This window comes from Rhinolophus sinicus, linkage group LG10 (assembly GCF_036562045.2).
Source record: "Rhinolophus sinicus isolate RSC01 linkage group LG10, ASM3656204v1, whole genome shotgun sequence".
Classification (NCBI taxonomy): Eukaryota; Metazoa; Chordata; class Mammalia; order Chiroptera; family Rhinolophidae; genus Rhinolophus; species Rhinolophus sinicus.
This window is the reverse complement of record NC_133759.1, coordinates 7,235,019-7,248,131: the sequence shown is the minus strand read 5'-3', so window position 1 is coordinate 7,248,131 and position 13,113 is coordinate 7,235,019. Positions and strand designations below refer to the sequence as shown.

The following is a 13,113-nucleotide window of genomic DNA, read 5'->3' as shown; positions in this document are numbered from 1 at the left end:
GCTCCAAAAGATGCATTAGGGTGTATTTTCAGGGGATGTCTTATTTTTTCATGTACAACAAGCTACATTTATTCAAATACAGTCATGTCATCTTCTTCTGGAATATCATCATAACGTACTAAATGCGTCCGTCTGGCTGACGCGCTTAACTGGGGCTTATTTTCGGGGAAACACAGTACTACCTTCGATGGGTGGCCTGAGTGTAATGACTGGTGGGCTCTGGCAATACCAGCTCCTGTGTTCTTCCCACAAACACTTTGGATTCAAGTTCAAACCCTGAGTGATCCCAGGCAATACCATCGCTTTCTGACCTCAACCTCAGTATCTGGACGAGCAAGGCACCACTGCCCACTACAGGGGAAGATCAAACAAGCTAGTGAGTGTCCACAGTTTGAGGCTATTGTAGAATTTGTATTTGATACGACCTCTCACTTACTATTGATTCTGGAGTGATGGTTAGTGGTACCTGGGTTTAGACTCAAGTCTGGGCTCTGTGAAATAACTTAGCTTGTGTGAGACTCCTGAGCCTCAGTTTCCTCATCTGCAAAATGGGGGGAGAGAGACAATGGGCATCGTGGGCCCAGCACACAGTAGGAGTTCAAATATCAGTCCCCTTCCCTTTGTCTGGGTCAATATCACCAGAAGGTCCAGACTTGAGTTCCACCCAGAACGTGGCCATAGAGACCTGAATGTCAGACTCTCCTTCCCTTCTTGGTGCAGCAGCCTGGCCCAGCCCCATTGACCAAGAGCAAAGACCAGCTGAAGGGCCAATACCCAGTGGGGAGCTCCTGCCACCTGGTGGCCACAGAGGGAGCCGGTCGCCCAGTGTCCAGACCCAGGAGGCTTCTGGCCTACGCTGTGCTTGACTTGTTACTAGAGCTGGGCCAACATCTGCTCAGTGCCCTCCCACCACGGCTGGGCCCAGAGCAAGGACAAGGAAGCTTCCTGATCCTTCAGCTGACACCTGCCAAGAAGAGCGTAGCATAGCTCCTCAGATGACCAGCTGGTGCTTGTTCTTCTGGAGAAAGTACTTAGTTCAAGTAGGGGTGTGTGTGGGGGTAAGGGTAGGGCCAGTATCATATGCAAATTTCCACCTCATGAATAACAGCATAAGTGTGAACTAGTCACCCAGCACCTCAAAGCCAAGCCAAGGCCTATCTCACACATGCCAAGAACATGCCAAGCACATGCTAACCATCCTCCAAATACACAGGAGGGGCTTATCCTGGGGCAAGGGAAGGAAGGCCCCAGTTCTGGGCCTGATCCTTCTGGCTTTGTGAAAAGGTGCCACTCCCACTCTGCCCCATCCCTGAGGCCTGTACCCCTGCACCCACTCGGGCTCCCCTCACCATGGAGGGCCTGGCCTCTACGCAGCTGGCCCCTGCCCTGCCCTGGCTAAGCCTCTGCCATCTCCCTGGAGCCCTGTCCTCCCCTCCTACAGGATGTCCTTACCAAGGGCTCATTAACATAAGGGCAGGGCAAGGCCAGACACCAAGAGGTCACACACCCTCTCCCCTTGTCCTCAAACCCATCATCACATGCCCAGCGACACCACACCTGAGAGGTCACAGCCCATCCAGGCAGGGCAAGGCCAGGGCTCAGGAGCAACTGGGTTATTACTAGCAGCTGGGCTGCAGGGGCCCAGGGTCTTCTCTGTAAACACACACACACATACACACTCACTTCCTGATTTTCAAGCCCTCTTCGTTGTCTGGAAGGAAAAACTCAAAAGATTTGTACGTCTTGACCATGTCCCGGCGATACTGGCCAACGTTGAATTCTGGGGGAAAGGAGAGGCTCAGCTTTCACACAACAGCAACCCTTCCCAACTCCTGACCTTGATCCACCCCCCAGGCCCTGTGATAATCTAGCCTTCTCCCTTCTCTCCCCCACCCCACACAGCCCCAATGCCCCCTGGGAAAGCTGAGGCCAAGTCTCACCCCGAGTGGGCACGCCAATCCAGTTCAGATAGCGAGTCAGCTTCTTAGAGATGTAGGTCTTGCCCCTGGCAGGCAGGCCCACCATGACAATGAGTGTCGGGCAGTTGGTCATGCAAACTGAAAGGCAAGGAGCACAGGTCAGACAAGGGCTCGGACCCCTCCCTTTCTGTAGGTTCCTCATCCTCAGGCCACAGGACTGGCAACAGAGGTGCGTCCCGGGCCTCCTCATATGAGACAGCTCCCTAAGCACCCCCAGACCTTGTCTCAAGCTGCTGCTGGCATGTCCCCATTCCCCAGGCCCTTCTGGGCTCCAGCAGAGGCACCAGGATCTCGCCAGCCCTTATCCTTATGTGCACAAGCTATAAAGCTGGACCTGCCACACCCCTGGCTAAACACTGCTGTGGAGTTCCCATGGCAAGCAGGGCAGAGCCAAAACCCAGTGGGGTACTAAACCCTGCCTGTCACCCAGGAATCTAACATATATTCAGTATTCCCGGAAGCTCAGTACCACTGCTTACTCTCCCCCAGGGAGAATTTCTCTTCATCAAACAAAGCGCAGCTCAAAAACTGCTTCTTCCATGAGTCCTTCCTCCACGGCACCTACATGCCCACCTGGTGCATGCTCTCTCTCAATCCTGGTCACCTCACCAAGAAGTCTGCTCCCCGAGACTCATCACTTGGAGTGAAAGCAGCCCTGCAGTGTCTGAGCTATTTTGGATCCTGGGGTCTGGCACAGAGTTGGTGCTCAAAAATTACAGTCAGGATTGGGGAGGGAGGCATCTCAAAACCCACCAGTGTGTGAGGGCCAAAAGGGGGTGGGACCAGAGACCCAGGCCTGTGCCCACAAGGGCAGCCCCTCCACCGCCATCCCATGTGCCACCAAGTCAGTGTGCCAACCAGAGGAGCTGCCAAGGCTAGAGTTGGGGAAGGCCTAGACATAGCCCCCCACCCCCCAATTCCTGGCCTGCAAAACTGCCAGCTTCATGTGATCCAGCTCAGATTTCAGTGTGGTCTCACCTTAGAAGCCTCGGGAAGCTTCCCTACCATCATCCGCAGGTGAAACCTGGCTAGATGAACAGATGTGGAGACATGCCAGTGCCCCTCCTTTGCCAACGTGGCTCTACCTGATAGCACTCCTTAGACTGCCAGGCCCCACCCCTCAGGGTGTCTCCAGCTGGAGCTGCAGCGTAGTGTCCCCAGGCCAGCCCTTGCCTAGGGATCAGGAGTCAGAGAGACCTGGGTTTCTATCATGACTCTGACACTTGCTGGCAACTCTGGGCCTCAGTGTCCTCACCTGTAAAATGGGATGATAATCCCTCAGTGAGGTCTAGCATGATCCCCATGTAAAAGCTACAGTACTTCCAGGAAGCTCTGCCCTGTGCCCTGTGACCCACCTTGGCAGCACGCCAGGCTAAGGACACAGGTGCACCTAAGCACCGACTGCCCTTAGGACTTGGGGCATGGAGGCACCTGTCTGTCCCCATGCAGACCCTGCAGAGAAGGACCTGCTTGCCACTGAGACCACACTGAAAACTGAGCTGGGTTGCATGACCTTTGGGCAAATATGACACACACAGTGAGCCCCAAAGGAGGGGAGGAGGGCATCCCATGGAACAGGTTGACAGTGAGCAAGAGTGAGGAAACTTGCAGAAAAACCTCAGCATTGGCTAAGGGGAGAGAAAAACAAGTTGGGCAAGGCCCTGTGTCCTGAGGGCCGGCAATACTGGGGCCTGTGCTGTTTGCACAATTTCTGGCCGGCTGGCTGGGGCTCTCCAGCAGCTGCAGGGCCGTGCACTGCTACAAACCGTGGGGGAAAACCTGCACCTCTCCTGTTCCCTCTGATGAGGCCACCCCTTGCCACTGCTCCCTGAAGGGTTCTTCCACAACCACGGGCCTGGGGTCCTGCATCCCCTCTGCACATCTTCTATCTTCCCAGAGATGCCCCAGCCTCCTCCCATGGCATTTGCTGACTGCATCTCCCTGCTCCATGCACAGCAGTGGTGGGCAGGCAGGGCAGCAAATCCTGGCTGGGCGCAAAACAAGAGCAATAAATTACCTATTACCTCTGCTCCTCAAGATAAGTTTCCAAGGAAATGACCCAAAAGAAAAATCAAAGTACAACTGTATTCACGACAGCTCTGCTTCTAACCTCCAAACACTGGGAAAGTCCCAGCAGTGGAAGTTGCAAACTAAGGCTCATATGACTTCGCCAGGACACAGAACGTGTGGACCAGGTGAGCTGCGCATGCAGCCGGAACTGCAGCTCTGGGCCCTCAAGGACCCCGGCACTGAGCTACGGGACAGCAGGAAACACTGTTTAGGACACTGGGTATGTGCGGAAGGAAATCTGAAGACATTTCAACTCAGCTTCCCTCGCTAGTTCCTTTTCTTGTTCATTTGCTCGAGGCCACAGGAGCCCTAAGAGCCAAGAGGCCTGAGACAAGCCTGATGCTGGACAGTGACCACTTTCTGATGGTGTCACCACAGGGACAGCCACAAGTCCCTGGAGTGAGTTCCAGAACTGACTCCTGAACTGCACTTGCTCCCACTTCCTTGGACCAGGTTGGGGAAGGAAGAGCTCTTTAAAACAAAGCAAACTTCGGGGTTTCATATGTAGCAGAGCAGCTCCCTCGCTGCGATCTATTGAAAGTCAGCCCTCGACACAAGGGTTTGTAAAAAAACAATAAAAAAATAATAAATAAAATAAAATAAAGCAAACTGGCATCACTGTCCTATTCAGAGGGGACAGAAAGTCATCTTTCCTACTGTCCTGTGTACACAACAGTCATGTCCTTACCCAGGATGAGTCTTGCCACCTTGTGGCTAAGAAAAGCCATCAGACAAATACTGTCCTTTCTTCCGTGCCTCACCTGCCCCCAGAGCTCCTCCAGGTCTGAGTTGAGGGGTCATGATAAGGAAGATAACAGCTTCCACGTGTGGCTCTGAATTTTGTCAAAAGAATTGCTAATGGTGAGCGGGGGTGGGGGAGGCAGGGGACCAGCCTCTGGTTCTAGGAGGCGCTGAGGCAACGCACCACACGGCACAGACCAGCGGTAGGTCCTGCGTCCTCTTCTCTACAAAGCCCTGTGATTAAGTCAACTTGTACCCACCAGCCACCCTCAGGTCTTCACCTGTCCTCGCGGGCCTCCAGCCTAGTCATGAGCTCGCCTCGCAAACGGTGAACTGCTGTATGAACGCAGGCTGGGAACTGGGGGTGCTACACGAACAGGTTCCATGTTCCGTCACTGTTTACTCACTCCCAGCTGTGAACTCTGGGACCCTAGCGTGGGGCCCAAACCCCCACACAATCTGCAGGTCTCATCTTTCTTTGGCCTCTTGGGTGCCACCTCCTCCTCACCCCAAGACAGTGCAATGGCATGAGCCCCTCTGCTCAGGCCAGAGCCCTATTTTAATCGCAGACTTGGAGACTCTGAGGTAGCGAAAAGCAAAGAAAGAGTGGCGGTGATGAAATTACAAAATGTCTGGCTACCCCTTACACAGCACCTACTCGTTAGGAGGTTCACAGCAACTTCACTGAACAGATGGTGAATGTTTTGTTCCACAGATAAGGAAACTGAGGCCTAGAGGGTCAACCCCTTGCCCGAGGTCACACAGCTGAGCCACGCGGCTTGCGTGTTCCTGCCTCCAAAGTCCAGGTTCTTACTCCTCCTCCTTTATGTACTAACAGCGGCCATCTCCTACGTAGTTAGGGCAACACAGCCCTAACTCAGGCTGGCCAGAAGGAGCCTCAGCCTCCACACCTCCAGAAAAGTCTGGAAGGAGGGCTGGCTAGGGCATGGCCACAGCCCCTCCAGACTCAGAGCACCGACTGGAAAGCCATGGCCCTGGGACTAAAAGCATGATCACAGCCTCAGTCCCCAACCAGGACCTATATTATGGTCAGAGCCATGACCACCAGAACATCTGGTCAAAGCCATGGCCATCCCCTGCCAGGACCCCAGTGTGGTAAGAGATACACACACCCCTCCCCCAGGACTCACACCATGGTCAAATCCAAGGCCCTCAGGCTGGTCTCAAAGCACGACAATGATCGAGCACTCTGCCCTCCCTTATCATGCCCAAGCAGAGGTTAGAAATGCAGGGAGACCCTTGCATATACCCAATCTCCTGGCCTCCATTTCCATATCTGTACCAGGAATTGGACTAGATGTTCTGAGGTCCTTGCCAACTTGCAAATTCGTTACAATGTTTCAGTTATTCCTAAAACAAATCTTTGTTTTTCTTGGTAATAAAAAGGTTGCAGATTCATTTAAGGACAAGCAGAGAGTCAACGTAGTGGATTAAACATCTGGAACCCCAGGAAAGATGAGCCCCTTAACAATTCCATGAATTTCAGCTGTCTCCTAGATGTTTCACCCCCCAATTTTACCATTCACCCACAACCCCACATGAATGCTTCCACACCCCTGGACACAAAGATAGGCCCATATGGCAAATGTTCTCACTGTCTATTCTGCTCACATCTGCGCTTCCCTGAAATTGCTCCCAAAGCTCCGGTTAAGGCACAGAAGTGGGTAATGAAGAACTAGCTCCATTCTCCCACTGGAGAACTAGCTCACCCTTGGGCCTTTCAATAATGGTTCTGGGCTCAGGGAAGCCAAGCGATTTCTCTAGGGCCAACACAGCTCAGACACAGTCCAACCACCGGCCCACGCTCTCTGGTCAGCAGAGAGGGTAGGGCTGAGGGTCCGAGTCTGAGGCGGTGGAGACACCGGAGTGCGAAGGGGCTGGGCCCTCCGGAGGCGATGGCAGCCAGATCTAGCCCCCGCCGACCTGAGACATCCCCACATACCTGTCCCCGCCCCCTGCTCTGCCACACCTGTCCCCGGCCACCCACCGGTTCCTGCTCCCCGCCCACCAGTCAAGGCAGCCTCATCTGTCCCTGGTTCCCCACCGGTACCCGGCCCCTTCTCCAAGAGAGACCACTGCCCAGGCCGCCCTATCCACCCATCCCGCTGCACCGCCCTCCCCGCTCCCTGCGGACCCCGCCTCACCACCGCGCTGGCAGGCGTGCAGGGCGGGCCTCCCATTGCTGTATGGTATCCAGATCTTCTTCAGGGGGTTCTGGGTCAGTTCCCGTGGGGACGCCATCCCGGAGCCGGGAGAAGTCGGACTGCTTGGCTTCCAACCCCAGGAAGCTGGGCCAACTCTAGCCACTCGAGGCTCCGCCTCGCGGCCCCGCCCCTCTTCACGCCGCGAAGACGCAAGCCCACCTCCCCGCAGGCCCCGCCCCCAAACGAGTAGGCCCCACCCCAACTGGAAAGGGGCTGGCCCCCGACCACGCATGCCCAACTCACTAAAGAGCCACTTTCAGACCCAGCGGTCCCGCCCTTTATGCCGGGATCCAGGACGCGCATGCCCAACTCCCCCCAGGTTCACGTTCTGGAAGGTGTAGGCCTCACCCTGGGTGAACGAGCCCAGCACACTCAATCCAACTTCGCTGATTAGCATGGGCCTCTCCCAAAGCCTTATCCTGGGCGCCGCTGCCTCGCGCCTAGGGCACCCGAGGTTCCACTCCCTGCCAACCCGGGGAGGAACGGGTTTGCATGCAATAGGGCAGGGCCTACGTGACCCGCAGGGCTTGATTGGTCAGGACTCTAATCACTGGCCTGAGGTCTCAGCTGTCAACTCCGCGAAGCCCGCGGGCTTTGCGCCAGACCTCCACATCTGCTTGGAGTCCCAGGATTCTCCCCCGCATACTGGAGCGACCTGCTCATCTACGCTGAAAAAAGCTCCTTTATCTCATGGACAGATTTCAAAATTGATCGTGTTTCTTTCTTTGCCTTAGCTGTTAGGAAGCTCAGGCTAAACGCCTGACCATCAGGAGCAAGTGAGAGGGACCTTGTAACCGAGCTCTCTGGGGATTCGCTGAGCCCAGGCAGTATCCTACTTCTCACAGGACTTCATTTTTACCAATTAAATTTTAAATCATAAGTTTACACTTTTTTTTGTCAGCCTGTCTGTTAGGAAAATAGAATGTGCATGTCATCAATCTTACAAGATTCTGGTAAAGATTAAATGTATCAATGTCTGAGAAATCCACTCTAAAGCACATCAATGTTATCATTCATTCTATTATTTATCTCCTGTCTCTAAAAATGCAGTGGAGTCAAAGGACAAGGGAGAGATCTGTAAATTCAGAAATCCCTGGGTCACTCCCCTCTCTGTTTCCTCAGCTCAGTCTCTCCAAGTTCTGGACTCTTTTTTTCTGCCCTGGGGTCCCAACCAACACTGCTGGAACCTATGACACTGCTGGAACCTCTCAATCACACTGCTGGAACCTATCACACTGCCCTCTAGCGATGTCCTCCACCCCCCCACACCACCACCACCACCACCACGCACCCCACCCCCGGGCAAAATCATTGCAGCCTCAAGTTCTCTCTGCGCAGGATCCAGGTACTAGGGGCATGGAGAACAAGGCTCCACCCAGTACACCACAGGTGCAGCACCCTCTCCTTCTGCCCTCCTTGCCACACCCCTGCCTTGGGTTAGTCCTCCAAATCACCACCCCGCCCTTCAGAGCCTGGCAAGGACCCTTAAGATGCCTGATACAGATGGCTCACCCAGTTAATAGGAAATGAAGGTTCAGGAAGTACACATGTTGGAAGCCCACCTAGACCCTCCCTGAAACCCACTCTAGCTGCCTCCCCTGGGGAGACCCTGCCTCAGGTAGATTCGCCACTTCCTCCTTCACCGTCCCTCTGCAATGTCCAACCCCACCCCCCTCCACCTCCTGCCCAGCTCTATGAGGACACCCATGGGTGGTTCGAGATTGCAAGATGCCCCTTGTGACCGCTCTCCTGCTTCCTACTCCTCCAAAGCCATTCATTCTGACCCTGACACAGCCAGCTCTCCTGTCAGTCTCCTGTCAGACCTCTGCCAAGGTCATCCTGGGGCTACCCTGGCCTCAGAGACCTTGTTACCACACGCCCACACCCTGTCCAACACCCAGCACTTATTGCATATGCTGCTTCCTCTAACACCAACGGACACCCAGGAACTCCTCAGCCCCTTTGGGATGTTAGTCAAAGGCTCAGGGTAGGGGGCCGCCAGCATAAGGCAGGAGGCCAGGGCCATGTCTGGGAAGCCATCTCCACGCCCAGACAGTCTGAGCCTGGCTTCCTAGGAAAAGCAGTGGCTCTCCAACTCCCACTCTTCTCCAAACAGTCTGACCCTGGGCTGACTCAAACATATCCTCCCTAGTCCCTATATCGAGTGGGAGGCCACACGTCAACAGCAGGAGGAGCCTGGGGCCCCTCCCCAAGGCCACAGTCCACATCTGCTCTGAGAATATTCCCCATCTCCCCTCCCACAGTCCCAATTCTCAGGGAGGAAACTGAGGAACGGGAGCAGGGCCCAGTATCACAGAGCCGGCCCACAGTGCAGGATGGACTCAGCACAACTTCCCGTCTTTCAAAACCTCACCTCCCACACCTGGCACTATCACCACACTTCCACCTCCACACCTGTGGTTTTGCTTGTCCCCTCTATTGAAATGCTCTCCTGGCTTTCTGTTCCTCTCTTGTCAGTAGATGCCCAATAGAAAAACTGGCCCTCATGGCTTTTATCTCCTTGGGGCCATTCCAAAGTGAACCAGCTATCCTGGCCCAGGGGTGGGAAGTAGGCCAGGATGTCAGCATGCATTCATGTGCGAACATGTCCTACTCAGTCTCTCTCCACGAGGAACCTGCCTAGCCTGGCCCTGGTTGCCTCTCATGGTACCTTCTGCACTGACCACTAGTCTTCCTCTCAGTGTCCCAGGCTACAAGCTGTGGGGTGGCTGGAGCCCTCAATCCTCAGTTCTCAAACTCTTCCTTCCTCTATCTGCCAGCCAGTCCTGGCCAAAGCAGCAAGCCACCCTTTGCAGCACAAAGGGCCAGGGACTTCACACCAATGCACGAAAGCATGCATGTGTTCACAGCTGCACGCACACACACTAACAAGCCCTGCATCCTGGCCCACGCAGAGACAGGCTGCAGCGGGCCTGCTGCTCTCTGCTGCCTCCCTTCCCTTTATTCCCCTCCTCCTCTCCCCTCTGCTGCCACTGGAACGTTCAGGGAGTCAGTTCCCAGGAGTTCCAGCTTCCTCTGGCCATTTCTGGTCTCCCTGGACCCAGGGCTCACAGAGGGAGTGAGGTTCCAACTTGGGGACATAAAGCCATGTGATCAAGAAGCCTGGGAACCCTGATCTGCACTTGCTGATTCCAGCCTGGCACAGGACACACAGTAGATGCTAAAAGTGGCTCAAGACAGCCAGGGAACACAGAAAGCCCTCAAAGAGGTTCACAACCAGGACAGAGCACACAATAGGTCATTAGTGCAGCTCTGGATGGAGACAAGGCCCACAGTAGGTGCCCTAGAAATGCTGGTTTAAGGGCTAAAGGCATCTCATAGGAAAAGCTTCCCAAATGAGCCTCTGGAGCTCCCCAAACTGGTGTGACCCCTGAGGGGGGACCTGGACAAACGTGACCTCTTGGAGGCCAGCAAAGGGCCCAGAGGGAGGGCCTTGGGCAGCTCCAGCTGGCTGTCCCTCCCCCTGGGCTGGAGGAAGAAGCTATTTATAGTTCCCCCTTGGCCCAGCCCCCTCTCCCCTGAAAAACGACAATGTTCCCCCTCTTCCAGACTACTGACATACTGATGCCCCTTAGGGCACCCCTGTACCTGCAGAGATCCCCAATAGCCTCCCACCCCTTCCAGTACCCACCCCCACTGTGACCAGATCATTTCCCAGTCCCCCCACCCTCTCTACACCACTCCGAGCCTACCCTGCTTGTTGCTCCCTGACCCGCAGTCCGTCAGGAAGCTGTCTCTTTCCGTGCCTCTGTCCATCCTGCAACCCAACTGGCCTGGGCTACCGCCCCCTGCAGCATGGAGTCCGGCAACCCCGCCCTCTGGCTCTGGAAAGAGCAGCGTGCCCTGTAGCCCCGCCTCTCCAGCCCCGCCCTGGGCCCCGCCTCCCTGGCTGCTTTCAACTGAGATCAACATCAGTGCCCCCACCCTAGGCAGCCACACTCCCGCCAGTATTGCCTCTCTCCAGCCAGAGCTGTCCATACTGCCCAGTGTCTGCCCTCGTCTCCAGCTGGAGTTGTCCACACTGCCCAGCATGCCTGGTCCATCCTCAGGCAAGCCTGTCCACACCGCCCAGAAGATCAGTCCCACCTCAGGCCCAGCAATGGAGTTGCAAGTGTGAGATAAGGCAAAACCTATTCCTTCCACGCCAAGGGACCAGGTCAGTAAAATGGGGAGTGAGCAGAGGGGCAGTGCAGCCAGCTAGGACTCAGCCTCAGGTGTCACTGCCTGGGTACACAGGACAGTGTGACTCTTGGCCTCCCATTCTTTAATCACTACATTTATTGAGTGCTTCCTGCATGCCAGAACTTCATGTACACTTGTCACTCGATGTTCAAAAGAAGCTTGGTGGCATTATTCTGCTTTACAGATAAGGAAACAGGCTGGGAAAGGTGAGCACGCATGCTCAGGACAACTTGATGAGGGAGGAGCAGAGCTGGCGGGAGCCCCAACAGCCTGAGCCTACTGTCCCCTGCGCCATGTGCTTCCAAGGGCCAGGGCTGGGTGTGCAGGGGTGTAGGTAGGACACTGCCTGGCTATGTGCTCTGCATGCTTCATGCAGGTTTGGGGGACAAGCACCTGTTTCTCCCAGCCCCCTCACTTGCCCTCACCTTGCTCACACATTCTTGGAGCTGTCAGATACCAGAGACAAAGCCACACATGCACACACACACGCCGCCCCACACACAGGTAACGCTGCCAAAGCCACAGACTTCCCAGTATGGCCATCTGTGCCTGGAGATACCCCTGACGGCCCCATCCATCTGGGTGGGTGCTACCTCAGGGAGCATAAAACATGTGTGTGACCCTCATCCAGCACTTCCCACACCCCGTGTGGTGACCTGTGGGGGCAAGGCAGACCTGGGGGTCTGCTCTTAGGTGGGCTGGTCCCAGATACAGTGATGGTCTCCTGTGTTGAGATTCCTGAAAGTGGCATGAGAGTGACCAACCACATGTGGTAGTACCCGGATGCTGTGACCGTGGGGCACCCACACATAGTGAGCCTCCACGTGATAGTGACCTTCCATGGTAGTGTCCAAGCTGTCCAGACCCATCGGAAGTCTGTGGAGCTCCCAGACATGGCAAGACTAGATTCTTCTTGGCAGCAACGCGACGTGGCAACATCCAGGCTGTCCAGACACACTGTGACGCAGTCAGACGTGGTGTGACACCACATGGCAGAGAACCCATTTGGCAGTGTCCAGATGTATTGTTCCCAGAAGTAGTATGGCCCAGCTCTGCTACTGCCCTCCAGGTCTCCCCATCCAGGTGGCCCCATCTTTGTGACCCCCTCCCTCAGGCTCAGCGGCGGCCAACACGGGCCAGGATGTCAGCGTTGGCGGCAGCCTGCTCCCTCACCGCTCTGGCCCGGGCCTGTTTCAATAGGATCTGCAAGAGGCCGAGGGGGACATCCAACGAGAGGGTGATGCGTGGGCCGGGGTGGGCTCCAAGGCTGGGGTGACTCCAAGCAGTGGAGGGGCCTGTGGTGCTGGCTGAAGGGCTCTCTGAAGCCACAGGGCAGGGAGTGGCCTGGGGAAAGTTCTGAGGTAGGAGCTGGGAGGTTGCGATAGGGGTTGCAGGGACAGGTGGGACCCTGCTCAACGTCAGGACCGTCAGCACCAGCGCAGCGCACCTGGTCATCGCGTGGTCAGGCTGCGAGGAGAAAACAGGCTCAGGGCAGGGGCTGGGGTCAACTGTGGCTTGGGGACAGACAGATGGGGAAAGACAGGGAGGGAGACCAAGAGACTGAGAGAAAGAGACTGAGAGGTGAAGATTAGAGAGGCCAGGCAAGGGACAGAGAGAGACAGAGACAGAGATGAAGGGACAGGGAGAGAGCCAGAGTGAGACAGAGAAAATCAAGACAGTCAGACAGAGAAGGCACCAGAGAGACAGAAATGAGTGAGACAGAGACATCCAGAGACAGTGTGTGTGAGTGAGTGTGTGTGTGAGTGAGTGTGTGTGTGTGAGTGAGTGTGTGTGTGTGAGTGAGTGTGTGTGTGTGTGTGTGTGGAGGGAGAGAAGATGGGGAGGATAAGGAGAAAGGAATGGAGATGAATGAAAGGGAGGAACAGCAACACAGA

At 55.5% G+C, this 13,113-nt stretch overlaps 2 protein-coding genes across 4 annotated transcripts in view; both read right to left on the bottom strand.

Moving 5' to 3' along the window:
• Positions 1 to 10,851, bottom strand: part of PFKFB4 (6-phosphofructo-2-kinase/fructose-2,6-biphosphatase 4) — a 34,410-nt gene extending 23,559 nt beyond the window's left edge. The window contains exons 1-3 of one of the 3 annotated variants that reach the window (XM_019723933.2): positions 10,729 to 10,851; positions 1,941 to 2,057; positions 1,684 to 1,780 (exon numbers count right to left, since the gene is read on the bottom strand). In XM_019723933.2, the coding sequence (XP_019579492.1) occupies positions 1,684 to 1,780; positions 1,941 to 2,057; positions 10,729 to 10,792 (278 nt within the window). In that variant the 5' untranslated portion in view covers positions 10,793 to 10,851. Of the gene's footprint in view, positions 1 to 1,683; positions 1,781 to 1,940; positions 2,058 to 6,955; positions 7,152 to 10,728 lie in introns of those variants that run through there. The other 2 variants (XM_019723934.2, XM_019723932.2) reach the window with 2 other exon arrangements.
• Positions 10,852 to 11,291: 440 nt separating this feature from the next.
• Positions 11,292 to 12,926, bottom strand: UCN2 (urocortin 2). The gene has a single exon (XM_074312179.1). It carries the CDS (start codon positions 12,671 to 12,673, stop codon positions 12,335 to 12,337), a length of 339 nt encoding a protein of 112 aa, XP_074168280.1. The 5' UTR covers positions 12,674 to 12,926; the 3' UTR covers positions 11,292 to 12,334.
• Positions 12,927 to 13,113: the final 187 nt, after the last annotated feature.